At 41.2% G+C, this 20,386-nt stretch overlaps 1 protein-coding gene across 2 annotated transcripts; it reads right to left on the reverse strand.

The window, feature by feature from the left end:
• Positions 1-6,745: 6,745 nt before the first annotated feature.
• LOC101170270 (vasopressin V2 receptor-like) lies at positions 6,746-19,477 on the reverse strand. Of its 2 annotated transcripts, none has more exons than XM_020704328.2 (7): positions 19,026-19,477; positions 12,445-12,719; positions 11,410-11,655; positions 10,206-10,352; positions 9,867-10,125; positions 9,515-9,721; positions 6,746-7,680 (listed from the first exon to the last, which is right to left on the reverse strand). In XM_020704328.2, the coding sequence occupies exons 1-7, from the start codon at positions 19,114-19,116 to the stop codon at positions 7,499-7,501; spliced, it is 1,407 nt and encodes a 468-aa protein (XP_020559987.1). In that variant the 5' UTR covers positions 19,117-19,477; the 3' UTR covers positions 6,746-7,498.
• Between the last annotated feature and the right edge of the window lie 909 nt (positions 19,478-20,386).

Below are 20,386 nucleotides of genomic sequence, written 5' to 3' on the forward strand. Positions count from 1 at the left end.
ATCGATGAAATGAGAGATGAAATCATCAATGAGACGCGAGCGAACACGCACGCAGGCAGACACACACTCGCGCGAATACTCATGAGACTGGAGCACACGCGAGCACACACTCGCGTTTCATTGAGTGATGCCTGAGGCGGCCAATGCGTCTGAGAAGAATAGGGAAAGTCATTGCAAGTGGCTAAAATGTGTGGAGGGGCGGGGCCTAGAGATAATCGAGCGCGTAAACATCCGTGGGAAGGAAACGGAGACAAATATCATCACAACCTGATATGTGCGTCTGAGCTATGAGCAAGCGAACTATTGATTCGTTCTTCCGACCTGCAGCTAGTGTACCAGTGACAGAGTGTACAGCAGGGGTCTCAAACTCGCATGAAATCGAAGCTGCAGCGAGACTGAAAGAGACCAGGAATTAGGAATTGTCCTTAACATTCAATTTCGTTTTAATATGCCTCTCCCCCTAAGTATGAGCTGTCTTTTATAATTATTTTAATGTTTTGTAATGGATGTAGCCTTTTTTTAATCAGTTGGTATTTTAAATTATTTTAATTGATCGGTGAACTACAAAAAACCCATCAGGACGCATGTCCCATAATGCATTGTTTTTTAGTCTGTAGGGCAACTTTTAGTCAGTTCAATACTAAATTTCCAGCTGCATTCGCTCTGATTGGGGTCTTGCTTCCACCCCTTTCTCGTGATATTTTTGTTTTGATTGACAGGTGATGTTGGAGCAAAAACAAAAATATACGTCACACACCAGGTGATCTGTGCAGCGTTGCGTCCATCTGGGTGATCTCAAACACGCTTATTGTGCATCTTGGCTGCACCTATTTGGTGTCACCAACATGAATTTCCATCCTCTAATATTTACATACATTTAAGTATTATTTGAAACTGTGAAATTACGAAAGGTTACTACGGTAATCACTTGTTACTAAAAACTTTTTTTTATTCTAAATGTATGGTATTTTTTTTACTATTTTTACTTAGTTGTACTGTCGTGACAGCGATGGTGCTGTCAGTTTACCTTCATGTTGCATCTTCAAAAGTGCAGAATAAAATGTGACACTGAATTAGAAACAGCACATTGTAATTTCTGCATCTATTATTAAAGTATTTATTAGTAATACAGTGGAAATTAGTAGATTTGGTTAGAATGTTGATTTACGGTATGCGCCCCTAAATTTTCTGGTTGTGCCCCTAAAATTTTCAGTTAGGGGCCACTATGCTCCTAGTGACAAAAGTTAGTCTGGAGCCCTGATACATAAAAGTGAATGATGTATTAAAAATAAATCTGACAATATAATATTTCTTTTTGCTTTTTTTCAAATACAGGATTGAGCTCCTCTGGTGTGATGTCTTCATGACTGTTACTGGTTTATATTACAACATCCTGCTCTCTCCTGAGGACGAAGACTTTCTCAATATCAGTCACATCACGTATTCTGCTGCCATTACATTTTTCTACCATGCATTCAGGCCAGTTTGGATGTCTTTAGTGACGCGTGGGACAGCCATCCAATCAGGACGGAGCAAAGCATGACACCAAATCAGCTGTGGCAGTTGGGCTTGACCCAGAACCCTGTTTCTGATCCCCGGGTAAATGCTTTATTTAATCTCACTGTACTGGACAACTGATTTGTGTGCAGTTTGACTAAAGTGGAAAGTATCAAGAAGAGTATCATGAAATCATAATGACTACAGTGAATTTTCATCGAAAATGAATGAAAAGGATTATTGTTGTGTGGTGCAAACAATTTCCCTAAATTGTTTGTTTGTAGGAAGAATAGCACATCTGCAAATTCAAAATGCATCACAATGCATGGCATTATGAGCCATCAGATGTACTAATGTCACTACTTTGTTAAGGTTCACTTATTTGCAAATTATAAACAGTTATGGAGATATGAGGTCTGCCTGCCAGCAACAATATAAGTTATTATTAGTCGGTCACTGTTCCTACATAATCTAAAACACAAAAAAAACAGTGCTGTTCATAAACAGTATCTTTTTTTTTTTTGTCAGGGTATGCTGGTTCCAGAGATTGAATGGGAGGAGAGTGGATCCATGACTGAACCTCATCCTGGGATCAATGTCTTGGTATGGGACAGTCCCCTTTTGGGTCCACAAATGTTGGAACTGCAAGACGACATCAATCCATTGTGGAATTCAGACCGTTTGGGAGTGGACCTACATCTTTACTGTCCAGTGTGTTTAGAACTTAATTTAGGCGACATAATTACATACAGAAGAAGAGAGACTGAGCGGGGCAAGACAGAGTTCAAATCAATACTGCTGTATTGTTCAAGGGACTTCATTGTATGTAAGGAAGTTATGAAAATTAGTTCCAGTTTAAATAAAATTCAAATCAGTAGAGATCCCACATTTGCTTAAATTTTGATGTTTTAATCTGTCCATGTTTTCACTGAATTTTACTCTGCAATAAAGGGTGAATGTTTGCACTTTGTTGTTCTATGACCATCTTTTGTTGTGTAGTATTTAACCAGCTATAAAACCCAGAGAGATGAGGATCTTTTTTGCAAGGGTGACCTGGCCAAGAGGTGTATATGTATATGGTTACAATATAAAATCAATGACATTTGAGTTATTAAAAAAATAAAATTAAGGTCAAGCAAAGTGACTTCGGGCTGAGCAGGGGAGGTGTATTGGGTATCTGTGATTGACAGTGAGATGAACTTGAGGTAATGTAGTCCCACTGCGTGGTACGGAGCAAAGTGATGCCAGTTTCTCCACAAAACCTGTGGAAGTTGAAGATTTTTCTCCTCCACCTTCATATGATCAAAACCGTGTCTGAGTGTTGAAATGACGCTAGCATGAAAGCTAAGAGAATAACGTACAATCCCGAGTGAAACATTCATTTTAAATCTCATGACCAGTACAGAGTTCGATGGATTCAATGTCAACTGCATTCAACCACTGTTGCCTTGCTTCCAGGTCCACTGAAAAGTTGCACAAGCCAGTAATTTTTGACAACCGAAGGCAATAAACCGACAAGCCATGCTAAGACTAACACGCTAACGACCGACTGGTACAGAATCAAATATGGGCGGGGCTTTTGCCACCCGCAGAAAGCGTAGAGAAAGTGTAAGGGGCCATTCGATTGGCTAAAAGCGAACCCGCCTGCTTTGCCTATGAGTTTGATTGACAGATTCACTAGCCAATGGTGAGATTAGTTGACCCGCTCCGTCAGATGAGTCTCAATATTCACCGTAGAAAAATCTCTCACACACACGGGGAGATTCACAAACGAGAACGGGATTTTGAATGCACAGTCTGCAATTCGAATGATCTGTGAGTTCACATCACATGTGTACCTAAAAATCATGTTTGTGAAGCACCTACTGTGTATTTCTGATACATTTATTGTGAATTTCTAAAATGTTTTTGTGAAACACAGTGTGCACATTTGTGAGAAACACTTATTGTGCATTTGTAAAACATTTAGTGTGCATTTGTGAAACACAATCTGTGTGTTTGTGAAACACAGGGTGTGTATTTCCGAATTTATTTTTCACGTTTGCATAAAATGACATTTGTGAATCGGAGCGTGTGCATTTGTAAAACCGGTTGTGTGCATTTCTGATTATTGAGACTGAATTAACTCCATAGAGAGTGAACTAAAAATGCATTTCTACAGAAAAACTTAGTTTTCTCCTGCATTTTAATGAGAAATGATCTCTTCGTGCTTTAAATGCAGACATGCAGCTAGATGGCTGCAAACGGACAGGATCAGATGATCATCTTTGTTGTAGCAGGACAACAGGGCCAGGGCTATTGAGCAGCTTTATTATAAATCATATGGATAAACATTTGAAATAAACATATTAGATTAGATAAATGCGTTCTCCGCGACGTTCCAGGCGACAGCGCGGCGGCTCGCGGCTGTGGCGGACTCAGCCCGCTGAGGAACGGCTGGCCGCTGACGGAGCGAGGGCGTAGCGTGTCGCTGGTACGCGACACCGCGGCCAGACGCCGAGCTCCGCGGAGGAAAGAAGAAACGAGGATCCCGCTGACCGACGGCGGAGCACGCCTGTCGCTTGCGGGTGCTCAGCGCTCGTCCAGCGGCATCCTCGGTCTCTCCTATGGCCTCTCCTTCCTCCGCGGACCTCGGCGGCTGGCAGCGGTGTGACACCGCGCTATATATGCCCTCGCTCAGCGGCCAGCCGCCGAGCTCCGGAGGAAATAAGAAGCAAGGATCCCGCTGACAGACGGCGAGGTCTACGCCCTCGCTCAGCGGAGGAAAGAAGAAGCGAGGATCCCGCTGGCCGACGGCGGGGCACGCCTGTCGCTCGCGCATACCCAGCCGTCGCTCAGCGGGCTGAGTCCGCCACAGCCGCGCGCCGCCGCGCTGTCGCCTGGAACGTCGCGGAGAACGCATTTATCTAATCTAATATATTTTTTTCAAATGTTTATCCATATGATTTATAATAAAGCTGCTCAATAGCCCTGGCCCTGTTGTCCTGCTACAACAAAGATGATCATCTGATCCTGTCCGTTTGCAGCCATCTAGCTGCATGTCTGCATTTAAAGCACGAAGAGATCATTTATCATTAAAATGCAGGAGAAAACTAAGTTTTTCTGTAGAAATGCATTTTTAGTTCACTCTCTGTGTTCATACAAAATGATTGAGAGACTTGCTGTCACATTTGAACGTTTATCATAAGAGTTATTGAAGCAGGAAGTGTGAATCTGTGAAGATCTTTCTAACTTGACCAAGTTCTCCGAATCCAGCACTCTGATTGGTTGACTCCGTCTCCTCCTACCCTCCCTCCCCCCCTAGTCCCATTATCGGACACAGATCACTTTTGACTCAAGTTTCTCGCAAGGAATGTGTCAGAAGTCAGAGCACAGTTGTAGCACACCTGTGATTTGCGGCAGCAGATTGGAGCACACGGAGAAGCACATTTGAGCAGTTGGAATCACAGATTTGAAGTTGTAACTCTAAATGAACACATGCAATTGGAAATTTGTCACTTCACAGCAGAAGATTTTTACACACAGATGCAGATTTTTGATGCACAAGTATTCACATTCTATATTACAAGTTCTCAAATCAAATCTACAAGTGCGTTCTTTTTGACACATTTTTACCTTCATAGCCACAGACCATCAGTGTTAAATGAACAGTTGCAGCTAAAAAAGTCAGTTGAAAACGTGTTGTATCTTTGGCGCCCCCTGCTGGCGCAGATGTCACAGACGTTTTTATACTACACAGAGTTAAGAAAATATTTAACCTTTTTAGTTAGCAGACGTCTTTTTAAACAATGCTAGTGTTCCTTAAGGTTACTAAAACTATTTTTTACTCTATAATATGTACACAGACTGTCTTGCAGTACGGCTTAAATGCAAGCTAAGTTAGGTAACCAAGAGGGAGGAACTTTAAAAAATAAAAATTAACATTATAAATTTGATATAAGAATTGAAAGTGAGAAAAAAATGTGGACAGAAATTTGATGTTCAAATAAGCTAATCACAACAAAGTAAAGTTCAGCTATATTCTACACATCTATTGAAAAATGTCAACAGCTTTGCTTGAGGGAATAAAAAGCTGTTGGTTGAAAACCCTGGAAAGTAAAGGTTGATCAGCGCTCTCAAATTGTCCTTACAAAAAGTCTCTAGAAATACACTACATTACCAAAAGTATTGGCTCACCCATCTAAATGACCAGAATCAGGTGTCCTAATCACTTGGTCTGGCCACATGTGTTTAGAATCAATCGCTTAGGCATGCAGACGGTTTTTACAAACATTTGTGAAAGAACGCAACAAATCTAGTGGTGACATTTCCTCGCTCCTAAATCTTCCACAGTCAGCTGTCAGCTCTATCAGAACAAATTGGAAAAGTTTGGGAACAACAGCAACTCAGCCACCAAGTGGTGGACCATGTAAACTGATAGAGAGGGGTCAGTGGATGCTGAAGCTCATAGTGCAAAGAGGTCAAAGACTTTCTGAAGTCAACTGCTACAGATCTCCAAACATGTGACCCTCAGATCAGCCCAAGTACAGCACGCAGAGAGCTTCATGGAATGGGTTTCCATGACAGAGCAGCTGCATCAAAGCAACACATCACCAAGTGTAATGCATTGGATGCAGTGGTGTGAAGCACACCGCCACTGGACTCTAGAACAGGGGAAACACCTTCTATAGAGTGATGAATCATGCTTTGGTTTGGAGGTTGGCAGGAGAACGGTACATTTCTTACTGCATTGTGCCCAGACTGAAATTTGGTGGAGGAGGTATTATGGTGTGGGGTTGTTCTTCAGGACTTAGTTCCAGTGAAAGGAACTCTGAATGCTTCAGGTACCAAAACATTTTGGACATTTCCATGCTCCTGACCTTGTGGGAACAGTTTGGAGCGGGAACATGAATGTGCATCAGAGCACAAAGCAAGGTCCATAAAGACATGGATGACAGAGTCTGGTGTGGATGAACCTGACGGGCCTGCACAGAGTCCTGACCTGAACCCAATAGAACACCTTTGGGATGTATTAGAGCAAAAAGTGAGAGCCAGGCCTTCTCCACCAACATCAGTGTGTGACCTCACCAATGCACTTTTGGAGGAATGGTCAAAAATTCCTATAAACACACTCCTCAACCTTCTGGACAGTCTTCCCAGAAGAGTTGAAGCTGTAATGGCTGCAAAAGGTGAACCAACATCAAATTGAACTCTATGGGTTAGGAATGGGATGACACTTCAGTTCATATGTGAGGCAAGGCAGGTAGTATACTTTTAGTAATATAGCGTATGTTTATTAGACAAAGAAGAATCTCAGCTATAGTATAACTATCTTTGATGATCCAACCCCACCCCCACCCGTTGACCTGACACCTTTAGGACGGCGCTACAGGTCGATCAATTCACACTCCAACACACTCCCAAACAGTTTCTTCCCCTGGGCCATTCAAATGCTAAACCCCCCCAAATGATCCCTCTGTAAAATGGACAAACACTGAACACATAACTGTAAATCACCTTTTCCCTAATTCTATTTATCAATTCATTTCTTGTATTCTATCACCATGTTTCTTGCCTTTCGTCTTGTGCTGTCTCTTTTTTCTTTCACTCTATTGCCCTGTGCACTGCTGCTGTCAGACCACCCACAGTTTAACTGCTGCTGGCAATGATGTTTCTTCTATTCTCTTCTATTCTCTTCTATTCTCTTCTATTCTATTCTATTCTAAGCTAAATCAGGAAATTTTATTTTACAATCTTATTTTACAAACGGAGGAAATCCTGATGAAGGCAAAGTTTTGTAGTTTTACAAGACAGAGAAATCTGGCACAATACTGACAAAAAAGTCAACCTAGTTCGATGATGATGACCACATCAGGGACCTCTCCTGCATCTAACCCCTGTTTCATCCAGTGCAGGACTGTCATAGGCTATAAATGATATAGTTACGCCGATTTTTCTGTGTCACAGTCGTGCAGCAAAAACTCCTTTTTCCTGTTTTAGCCAAGTGTTCGCTGTCATTTGCTCAGGCGTTGGAGGTGTGTGTGGTGTTGGAGTCTCCGGGTAAAGAGCCTCTGTGATGAAAGCTCCCCCGACAGAGCAGCAGGCGGAGCTCAGGTGAGACGCTGCTGGAGAAAGCGGAGTAGATCCACGGGTTGGTGCACGAGTTTAGGCTGGCCAGCAGCATCAGCAGGGTGAAAGCTGCATCTGTTGGAGGAGGAGGAAGATTTTTGTCTTTGGAAATAATAATAATAAACAAAAATGTGGAGATTTGCATGCTACTACAGTTTTTCTCATTTAGTCATTTGGGCGTAACCTAGTGGCAGTTTCCTGTTCATTTCCTTCAACAGCAAATGCTTTTGGACACAAAGCAATTGATTAAGTGCAAATCTCTGCAAAATGATCTCTTTAGACTTGCTTTGGATCACCATTCATTTGCTTTGACCACGTGTGTCAAAGTTAACTGTACTTGTTCAGGCTGAAAAGTCATTGTTTATACAACTAATAATCTTAATTTTATTGCTTGTATCATTGCACACTAATGTATTAAACATGTTGTCTATTTTTTTGACATTCATTATAAAAATATTTTTATTTTTTCCTAGAAAATTTCCATAAATAACTCTTCTAAGGTGAACTGATGAAAAGGGGGGTGTGAACTAGCAGTTGAAACAGATGAGTAATTTGCTTTTTCTATGAATATGTACGGATCACTAAAGAATACAAATGTGTTTCTAGGTTTTCATTCTTCTCCTTAGAGTTATATTTACTTCAGAAATCCTAACAAGTTTAGAAAGAAAGAAAAGAGATAATCCACAGCTTCTATAAAGTCCCACTCTAATCACATTTTAATCTAATTTCTAAGCATTCCCCTTGTTTTTTTTTCTCATTAGGATTGGGCCATTTTTAGCCAAAATAAAACAAAAAAAAATGTGTTGTTTTGTTGAACATAGTTTCTGCAGAGCAGCAAGAGTTCAACTCTGAATTGTGGGCAACACATGGATGATAGGAAACAGTGGCAGGCTTACTCCACGCCAATGGTCCCGTTGGCGTGGAGTAAGCCTGCCACTGTTTCCCATCATCCATCTGTTTAGACTCTCTCCTGTGAGCTTCCAGCCCCTCACAGCCCCAACCTAACATTAGCAGTGCAACAAAAATGGCCATTGATGTTGGAGCTTTCCAGTCGTAGAGTTTTAAGCCAGATTCCAGCTCAGGCGAGGAAAACAAAGACGTACACGGATCTAATCGTCTACAAATGGATGAATCAGAATGGAGCGGAGCAGCTGTTTGTCGGTACGACGTCACAACTATAAGCTTTTTCCAACCACATATTGCATCTGCTTCTGATTCATGAAGATTTGATTAAAGAAAAACTCAGAACTGCAATTTTAAGCCTAAATATTTTGAATTTATGTCCTCCACCATGAGAAAAATGCTACACGAATGTGTTAAAAACAACAAAAAACCCAATTTTCATTGGAGTGGGTCTGTACATGTGAACTGGACACAAATTTGACAAAGCTCAAAATGTGATTTAGGTTATTCCATAAACAGTTTTGGGTAAGAAAAAAGAAAGTTTACTTATCTTTGAACTAAATTGAAATAAGGTGCAGCGATCACGTATTACTGGATGACAGCAGTTGCTCAGTGTTTGCTGAATAGCTGGTCAAAGCTTCACTTTCCAGACCAAGCAAACATGATCTCTTATGGAAAAACAACGTTTTCCCCGTTAGCCGTCTGCTGTTTTCAGATCAAAGTTTAGAGGGTCTCACCTGTGGAGTAATTCAATGTAGAACCCCCTCTGCCTATATTGCTCCTAATAACAGGCAAATGTTAGGTTTTGAGCTGAAAAGGATGCTTTTCTGCAAAAGATACGCCAGTCCTTTGTTTAATCTTTTTAAAGTTAGATATTTGTACAACAACATATGATTTTTTTGTTTTGTTTTGTTTTTTGGATCGGTTTATTTCATAAAGAAAATCCTGTCAATTTTAAAAATCTACACACAGTAGAAACAGGCGTGGGGGTCGTGTGTTCACACACCTCTCTGGGGGGGGTCAGGGTACCAGGCGGCCCACATCTGCACGCTAAAGAAGGGCGCCCAGCACACCGAGTAGACCACGACGATGACCAGGGTCATCCTCACAGTCTTTGACATGGCAGCCGTCACCTGTCCACCTTGGGGGGCCTCAGGTGGGCGCATGGAGCTGGCAGCAGGGGGCGCTCTAGGGTCAAATGGCAGGACTGAAACTGACAGCAGAACTTGTGTTTGTTTTGTGTTTTCAGGCTTCTATTTGCTTCATGCCTAACTAACAGAAGCTGGATATTTACATTTCTTGTATTTCTTATATTCATTTTGCTGTATCCCATTTAAAATACTTGAACACCAAGTTACCTAAGGGAGGAGTCTCAGTCCGTGTGGACCTGCGTGGGCCCATCGGAAGGTGTTGTGAGGTGGATCTTGGGTAAAAACTGTCAGAATTCCTATGATCTTTGAACATAAAAGAGGAGACACCGAGGGGGAGGCAGAACCTCCCTGCTCCTCCTCCCTTTTCCCGAACATTTCTGCCTCCTCTGTGGGATGGGGATTTCCTGGACGGACGGCTCTCTGATTTCAGATACAGGTTGTGATGAATCTCTCTGAAGATGCGCACCTGAAAAAGAATTGAAACTTGTATCGGAAAGGGAAAACACATGCTGATGAAAGGGCAGCATGTCCGATTTGACAGCGCACCTGACAGAAAGCAATGATGAGGACGGGAAGGAGGAAGACAGCCAGGGTCATCCAGGTAACGTACGCTTTCAGCCCCCAAGACTCAGCAAAGTTCCCCCAACATTCATACACACCTGGAGCCACTTCTGAACGGGAGAAGATGAAAACCTGCACAAAGAAACAAATCTAAATCCTTTGGTCTGATTATGTGTTTGTGATTTTGACACTGTTTTGTTGTTTTTCTTGTTTAGTGATCGACTGAACGACTCTGCTTATTCAAGATTTTGCCATTAGACTACTGCCTCCACATACTTTAACAAAAACTCCATCAATCAATCCATCTCTTACGGTTTGGATGGATTGATTTCCTCTTATTTTCAATCACAAATTAAGAGAAAATTAAACACAATTTAGTGCTTGAAAAAGGAGTGGGTAGAAAAAAAACATGATAAATTCCCATCTCCTAATCTTTCCTATTTTTACACACACACTTTAACACATTCAACACATAATCGTTATTCATATGACCACATAAAGAATTTGAAAAAATTAAACGTCAAGGTATCAAACAATGTCACAAAGTCCTGATTGTCCAAATATTTTCCCATTAAGGCTTCTCATTTTCTGATTTATATCTTTTAAAGGGTGTAAAATCTTAAAACCACAGTTTGTACTTTTTAAAAATTGTGTCACATTTGTACTCATTTTGATAAATTTCCTTCATGTTATGCTACAAACTCACCCCACAGACAGAAACGCACAGGCTTTTTGTGTTATTCATTTTCTTTAAAAAAATTCTTCTCTTACCTAAGACAGTTTTTTAATGTGGAAATGTTTTTTTTATTACAAATTGTTTAGATTGTATTATATTTCTCAATGACAAACAGGTCCAAATCCTGTGGCTGCAACAAAACCCAGAAATCATCATCTGTTCCACCTCATTAACCCTTGTGCTGTCCTAGGCACTTTAACATTGGGAATTGGGTCATCTAGACCCACTAGACAATGCACTGAACCAGCTTTTGCTCTTGATTAATAATATTTAGGGAAGTGTTGCATATTTCGAAAGAATAAAGGAAGATTACCACATTTCATCAGGTGATTTTCTTAAAATTTAGATTTAAACACTTTTTGTCACTTTGTGACATTCTCGGTAATGAACTGATGCTTCAAAGAACAAAAACATCATCTAAGAGTGAATTGTCCCGGGGCCGTGTGGTCCTACCTGAGGCAGACTGAGCAGCAGTGACAGCCCCCAGGCCACAGCTATGGGTGTGTTCCACCTCTTTGTGGCCCAGCTGCGATGTGCCTGCAGGGGGCAGCAGATGGCATAGTGGCGGTCCACCGTCATGGCTACTATCATGTATGAGGATGCAAACATCCCGAGGACCTGGAGGTATTTCACCAGGCGACACAAGAAGTCAGGACCAGGAAAGCGGCCCTTGGCGTCCCACACCAGCTGGGGTAACACCTCCCAGAGAAAGAGCGTGTGAGCACGGATGTTACATAAGTTCTCACCAGTTTTGTTGGAATCAAACGTAAAAGCACACTTTGTGGACAGGGATGAATTTCATGTAAATATTTATGGTGTTGACAAATGTGTGTTTTTTACATGTTGCATTTTTCTGATGATGGAGGACATAGGTAAAGAAATTAGGCATCTAATTACATTTCTGAGTCTTTTTTCATTCAAACCATTGGGAATCAGGAGCAGACGAAAAAATGCATTTGAAAAAAAAACAACCTAATATTTGTGAAGCAAAGAAAGCCTCCCCATGCTTCAGTTCATTCTGATGAATCCACTTGTAGACAAATAGATCCATGTACGTCTTTGCACGACTGGGTAACTCCAATGTTGCTCTCCAGTTTTGTTTTGTTAGATTGGGGGTGGGAGGGGCTGTAAGCTAGAGGGAGAAATTGTAAACAGGTGGCTGATGAGAAGTGGGCCAAGACTGTACCCCTAGACTCAAATGGGGCGCAACACACAACTCAGAGGACGAATTTATCACAAACTACTGCTGTTTGGCAGAAACGATGTCCTACAAAACAATGCAGTTTTTGTAAAATTAATTTGGCAAAAAATGGCAAATTCCTAATTAAAAAAATCACTGGGAACACTTTTTAGATAAAAGCTGATCGGAGTGGGACTTTAAATATATTTCAGAATTACGTAAGTCCTAAAAGATTTAAGTGTGCGCACAGACTCATCAACACACCAGCAATCATTGTGTGTGTCTTTGTGTGTATGTCTGTGTGTTACCTGGAACAGCGCCACCACCAGGTCAGCCACACAGAGGTTGAGCATAAACTGGTGCAGCGGGCTGTGACGTTTCCCCCGCCGTAGCAACACCATCAGCACCATCCCGTTGCTGAGCAACGCCATCACGAGGATGACAGCCAGCACCACCACCTCAGCCACGGCCAGCAGAGCGTCCCGCTCAAAGATTGTAGCGTTTGAACCCACAGGGGTCTCTGGGATTGCTGTCCCGTTCACAGATGGGTACCTCTGTGTTGCCATGGAAACAGGCACGCTAGCTAAAGGAGGAAAAGAGATTGTAAAGGAAACTCTCCAAAGTTTAGCATCTAATTAAAAGACTTTATGATTTATAATATTATATGGTCGCAAAGTTTTCTTCGTATTTAATGTGAATGAGGAATTTTTATTATATGGGTTTAAAATGTAAATGATAATTGTAATAGCAGGTTTATAAAAAATTGATTCTGATTAATATTGAAGGTGATGAAGGGAAGAAGTTGAGGGTAAAATGTTTTTAAAAACTCAAAATGCGGGGGACCCACGCAGCCCCCGTCGTTGGGGACCCTCCTGGTCCGGGGGTCTCCCCCTCTCTCCTGGTCTGGCTGGTTGGGCTGGGGGGGATCTGGTTCCCCTATACGATCACATGGTTCACTTTGGCAGCGTGCATGTAGCTCCACCCCCTCGTGCACGTGCACACTGCTCCCTTTCTGCTTTATCCCTCCTCCCAACCCACAGTGTATCAATGGACAGATGTCTTCTGCTTATCTTTGTGTCAGAATTTCACGTTTGGAGGTAATATTTGTCTTTCTGCAGATCTGGTATAAATGTTACACAGCTTAAAATAATAACCTATTCAAATTAGCAACTCTGCACTTGTATCCTTTCACTTTCTCCCCCTCCCTCTTTATTTCTTTTTTTTCTACTACCCCCCCCCCACACACACACACACACTTTCCCCTCTCCCTCCTCTTTAATAAAAAACTTAAAACAGAAAATGTACTGAATAAATTAAAAAAATGTAAAAAAAAAAAACAGAAAAGGGGTTCATACAAATTTATGCCCTGGTTATCCGACGATCCATAACCTCTTTATGTAATAGTGAAACCTGTCCAACACAAAAGGCCTTCAGCTCTAATCTGTTTGCTCAGTTGTTGGACAGATGAAGTTTAAAAAAACAAAAACATTCTTACTAAATCGTATATTCCAGCCAGAGCAGTGAGCTCAAATTCTTAAAAACGTTGGCTAAACATTTGAACAAAAGGAAAACAAAAAGAAATCTCATCAAAAACAACTTCAGTGTTGCCACTAGAGCGGCGCCAATCTGCAGAAATGCAGAGAAGCTGCAGCTGTCAGCTCTTTGTTTCATAATGGATGTGTGTTTTTGCAGACAGAGAGGACAAGGTGCCAAGTTTACATCAAGCTAACAGAAATCCAGTACAAACACATCCAGTGAGGGGCAAACAACCTGATTGCCTCAAACAGAGAGGTGACTGTTCCTGCCTGTTTTGCAACCCTCGCCGAGGCAAAAAGCACCTCTGAGGTCACAGCATGGGGGGAGTTCACTCCAGGAAACTGGGCCAAACAACACAGTGGGCAGATTACAGCTACTAATTGAGGCACTAGTTAGGAAGGCTGTCTAACTATGAGTGCTGGAAAGTAATTATTCAGCATCCGTTCTGGACGGAGCACAAACAAGCCTTTATTTGGAGGCAGAGTTTAAGCTTAAGTCATCCGAAGATTTTGTCCCGGTGTGCTCTGACTTGACCCCTCATATTAGGAGGGGAATCATTATCACCTGGTTAGCACTCATTTTTTTTCCATCATTTAACAAATGTATAAATGCAGTATAACTTTTCTATTTAAAAAAAGCCAGAAACGGTAACCATCCTTAAAATAGCTTCTAGAATGATGTTCATCCAGACTGGAGTTGATTACATTTCAATTACCAGACGACCAAAACACGGTGGAAATGGAGAAGGGCTTTTGATTGGGGCTCATTGAAATTCTGGCAAACCTTTCGGCGCCTCTGAAAGGGGGAAGCGGTTCTCTGCCAACATTATACAACGCTGGTGGTGAGCTTCTGACCTCGACTGAGGACATGGTTGAGAGGTGGAAGGAATCATTTGATGATCTCCGAGGCGGGAGTGGGCCAATCCATCACCAAAGCTGAAGTCACAGAGGCAGACGAAAAGCTCCACCAGGAGCAAGAACCTGGAGGAGCCCTGAGTATGAAGTCTCTGGGGGTTTGTTTGACACACCCTTGTGGCTTTGCATGGCGCTCAGAGAAAGTGGCTGAGTTGGCAGACGAGGATGGTGGTGTGTTGAATGTCTGCTTCTGGACACCAGGCAGGAGAATTTGGCTGATAGTTGATTCTCATCGGGTCAGCTCTACATTTTACGGAAAGTGCTGACAAGTTCATGGGAAATTGCCAATTGGATCCACGTGTTTTGTGGATTTGGAGAAGCATTCCATCTTGTCCTTTATTCTCTCTGTATAACCATATTGGGGCCTTGTGGTTTGAAATGCTGGCAGTAAGGCCTCAGTCACATGCACCCGTCAGGGTGCTGCGGGTTTTCGGGTTAGGGGGTCATGAAGAGGAGCATAGGTGTGTCTTGCAGTTCCCTGGAGGTTCGTACGACCACCTCAAAGGACATCATGAAGATGGAGCGTACCATTGCTGTGCGTGTGGTAAGTGCATGAGTGATACTGACGTACGGTGTCCATACGTCACACTCTAGTTGTTAGTAGGGTGAGACTACTGGCTCCTTACTGACTGCACATATAGGACACCTGTAGGATGTTCACTACACTCTGATTGTCCAGCCTTTCTTTTTAAAAATGGCTACTGATTTTATTGCTCAGCCTCTTACAATACTTTTTAATCTGTCAATACAAACTCATGAAATTCCTTCCATCTGGAAGTCAGCTTTTGTTACTTCTCCACTTAAAAGGAGGTGACCCAGCAGTTTTAACCAACTACAGGCCAATCTCCAATTTGTTTGTCTTGTCAAAAATTCTTGAATCTCTTGTATGTGATCAACTTAAAGAATTTTTATACTCAAATGAGCTTCTCTCAACATTACAGTCGGGCTTCAGGAAAAAGCACAGCACCATTACTGCTGCTACAAAAGTGATAAATGACATTCTTGTTGGTCTTGACAATGAGCAGTACTGTGCTGCACTCTTTATTGATTTGTCAAAAGCTTTTGACACTGTGGACCACGTCGTGTTGAAACAAAGACTTATCAGTTTTGGCCTTTCATATCGTGCAGTCTCCTGGCTCACAAATTACTTGAAGAACAGAACCCAATGTGTTAGACATGATGGTTTGTGTTCTGCATTCTTAAATGTACTCAAGGGGGTGCCACAGGGTTCTGTATTAGGACCCTTCCTATTTGTCATGTATATCAATAATTTATGTCAAAATGTGTCTCATGCAAATATGCATTTTTATGCCGATGACACTATTATTTATTGCTATGACCCATCCCCTGCCACTGCTGATAAATCTCTGCAAAAAGCTTTTGACACGGTACAGTGTACAGTGTAGAGTATACGGTACATTTCTCCAGCTAAAATTAATGGTTAATGCAGACAAAACCAAATTAATGCTGTTCTCAATCTCAAGAACAACACCACAGGGTTTCCTTACAGTTTCCACTCTGGAAGGAAATGAAATTGAGTTGGTTCACGTGTACAAATATCTGGGAATCTTGATTGATGATGCACTCTCATTCAAGCCCCACATTGAAAATCTTGTTAGGAAACTGAAATTGAAACTGAGTTTTTTATTTCGAAACAAGTGTTGTTTTTCATTAGGGATTAAAAAACAACTTGTCACAGCAACTTTTTTATTCATTTTAGATTATGGAGACCTTTTATATATGAATGCGACAGCTCAGTGTTTGAGTTAGATTGATTCCGTGTATCATGCCGCTATAAGGTTTGTAACAAACTGCAAGGCCTCGACTCATCATTGTGAACTGTACTCTCGAGTGGGATGGTCTTCTCTGTCAACCCGGAGGTTCACACACTGGTGTATTTTTATTTACAAATCACTTCTTGGACTTTTACATTCCTACATTTGCAGCCTGATCAAGCTGAGGACTGTGTAATCATACGGACTGCCCTCAAATGACCATCTATCGCTCGCTGTTCCATTTGCTCGTACAGAACTGGGAAAAAAAGGCCTTTGTCTTTTCTGCCCCCTCCACATGGAACACTCTACAAAAAAGATGGAAATTAAAAGAACTCATTCCTCTGAATATTTTTAAATCCAGGCTGAGATTGGAGGAGAAAGTGACTTTTAACTGTACCTGTTTTACATAAGCTCTCATTTTTATTGATTTTATGTTTTTAATGTTGACATTTTTATTGTAAATGTAATTTATTGTTTCCCCCTAGCCAAGGCTCCCTTGAAAAAGAGATTCTTAATCTCAATGGGACAATTCCTGGGTAAATAAAGGTGAAATAAAATTTTCTGAATTCTAGCAGCCAAGTTGAATCCATGAAGCACGTACTTATTACTTGAACAGCACTAACAGGCTCTTTGCGCATTCCGCTGGATTTCGACGGGGCGTAAAAAATGAAAAATCTGTACGATGTGCCTGCGTCTCATCTACTTCACCCTTACTTACCCTTGCATGTTGTGTAACCCTTGTGCTATCCTAGGCACTTTAACATTGGGAGTTGGGTCATCTAGACCCACTAGACAGTGCTCTGAACCTTTTTTCTTCAATGATTTGTGATCTTCACTGGTGTCCATGGATTACATGAAATCTTTCCACCTTTATCCACCTTTGTCATGGTAGGGAGAACACGTCAATGTAAGGGTGGGGTCATCTAAGATAGCACAAGGGTTAAGTGTTCGCTATGGCCTGTACAAAGGGGCTGCCTGATCAATGCAAAGGTGAGACCCTGTGGATACATAAATTGTTTTTTTTTTTTGTTTTTTTTTACTGGTGCAGTTTTAGTTCTGCTTTTCCAAAACTATATAATAACAAAAATATATAGTAATTGTATATTGATTTAAAGCTGTTACATCCCATTCCCCTCACACTTTTATCACAATTAAGTTTTTTTTTTCTCTCTAACACTGTACAGCACTTCGGGTCTCTATGGACAATTTAAGTGCTTTATAAATAAAGTTTCTTAGTATTACTGAAAGTAAATCCGATTTTATTGCTGTATTGATGAGTGTCTGTTAAAAGTCTGTGCAATTTTTTTCTAATTACATTTCATTTTCAATTTTTACTTTCAGAGCAAAGCTCTTTGAGATTTCCTGCCAATATTTGCATCAATAACACATTATTGGGTGATATCTTTCATTTTATGGCAGAAAATTTAGTTACAAGTGCAGATTAATATTACATTTAGAAATAAAACATCAAGTGTTATAAAATATTAACAAGTGAATATATTATCAATTTCTGTGCAATCCAAACAATCCATCACATTGATCAGAAATCCTCAGAAAAAACAAGCAAACACTAAAAAAGTCACCCTGTTGCACACATCCCCTTAAAATATTGTAAACAAAACGACAAAAGGTAAAATAATCCAATGAAGGAGATTCCGCCCGCCAATAAAATAAATATTATGTAAAGAACGTAAAATATGGAAATAAACCAACAAACAATTACAAGGTTAAGAGAGAAAAAAAAAGAGGGTTAACTAAAAAATAATGTATATTATGTCACTTCACGTAAATATCTTACAAAAACATTTTAGTTTGACTTTTTAAATGTCCACAGAAGCAGAAACCCTCAGACCCTCAAAAGGAAGCGAGGAGCACATTCATTCACATTCAAAAAAGCAAATGATTTCACTTTAGAACAGTCTGGGGGCTGTTGGGGATCCGAGACTGCAGTAAGGAAACAGGTCTGAGCAAAGAAACCTATTTTTATTCATTCAGAACTCAAATTCAAATGAATCTGACAACATTTTCTTTACATAAATACACTTTCTTCACATATTTAAACAGTTTCCTGATGAATAATTCAGGCCATCTGAGTCCAGACTTGACAAAATCTGCGTAAAAATAATGGCGTATGATGTGTTTGCAGCCTCAGGCAGCCACTGCTAAAAACGGACAGGGCAACACTTTGACTAATTCTCTGGTTGGCGGCCACTTAAGACGCACAAACACATGCTCTCATGCACAAGATCATTACTTTAATCATAATAGGACCCGTTTAGGTCTCCCATTAACTCGCAACAACAGTTGCTATTGAGGAACCTCAAACCTGGAAAGGTTAAATTATTAGTTTTTCCCTAATGAAACAGTCACATTTATTGACTAAAAACCATTCTAGGATTTAAAGATTATTAATAAACTAATATATCTGTTTTAATTAACTCTTTTTGTTGAGCTGTGTTTCTTCGGTGAGACATGATTTTTCATCACCGATACCAGAAATTCAAGATCCTCAGATCCTTTTTTTTTATATACTGCTGATATATTTTCAACAATAAAAACACGTTTGAGTGTCTTCTTGTTGTTTCTAACATTACGTTGAGCATTTTGGGGTTATTTAATAGAGTTGAAGTGAAAAACATCTAGAAGCAGATGGGGCTCACTCACCTTGACCTCGGGGTCCTGTGAAGGGTCTGAGGGATGCAGGACAGCGTGCTGCAGCTGCACACACGAGCTGCATCCATGCTGGGCTTTCCATTCACTTATTTCTCTCACGGTGACCTCTTCCAACTCTCACAACCCTCTCCTCCCCTCAGCCACCCCCCTCGTCTCACATCCCCCCTCCCACTTTAATCTGTCCAGTTCGTGTAAAAAAAATAGGGTGCAACTGGAGCTGGAACCCATATTGTGATGAAGGTGTGGTAGATTGATTCCCTTGCTGAAGGTTTTGATGAAGACCACGTGCTGCTGGTTCCACTTTGATGAATGTTTGTTGTCGGCCCTTTTTAAAACCATCAAAGAGCAGCACGGATTTAAACGCACAATTGCACGAGCGGCTGATGAAGACGAGTGGGAGGACTGGGAGGCTCAGATGCTGAGGCAGGTGTGAGGGGTTTGGTAGAAGAGGAGGATGTTGAGCCCCCGTTTTTCCTCACCCCCCATCTCCCTTCATGCGTCTGTCCCCTGCATTCCACCTCTCCACATTGCTAGATCTCCCACAGGGCAGTAATCTGTTTTCTCCCTCTTAATCGCTCAATTAGAGGAGCCAGTAATTACAGAGGGGCCTGCAGAGGCGTCTTTAAGCGTGTGCACAGAATCAGAGGCTCGCTAGCTAGGCTGTGCTCTCTCTGAGCCGTTCAAGCCCCGTTCAAACAGGAAGTGCTCTAACCTGAGACTTTCTCCAACAACGACTCTCTGCTCCCACAGCTTGGCCATGATTTTCACAAACACAACATCACTTATCATTTACATCATGCCAGCAGCAGCCAGCCGTTGCCTCCCTCTTAGTCCCAAAAACAACTCGCGTCTGTCCAGAGAAAGACAGCCTCTCTGATGTTGAGTGTTGGACGGCCAAGTTTCTGCTCCAGCGGGATGAAGAAAGTCAGAAGCTGTGGTTTTGGTCTCACTGAGAACAGCATGAAATTTACCAGCTGTTTGGCAGATTTGCTGAACTCTCCAACTCAGCTTTCCATTTTCATGTTAGTAGAGGTGTGTCATGTTCTGAGGTAGTAAAAATTATTTTAAACATTATATCAAAAACTACAAGATCATTTTTTATTAATAATAAATAATAAACTAATGACTAAAATAATAATAGTTTCAGGTTACACACCAAGAAATGCTGCAAATATATAACTTTCAGTAACTTTTTTAAGTGGAATTGAATAATAAAGGACAAAAACTGAAAAAGGAAGCAGAAGAGAAATAATAAATTTGGGGGGGGAAAACTGTGAGAAAACTTAAAATTTCCCTTTTCAAGAGGGTCAGTCAGACTTTCCTCTGATGCATGAAGCTAAAAGGTTGCAGGA

The sequence above is a fragment of the Oryzias latipes genome, chromosome 7 (assembly GCF_002234675.1).
Source record: "Oryzias latipes chromosome 7, ASM223467v1".
Lineage (NCBI taxonomy): Eukaryota > Metazoa > Chordata > Actinopteri > Beloniformes > Adrianichthyidae > Oryzias > Oryzias latipes.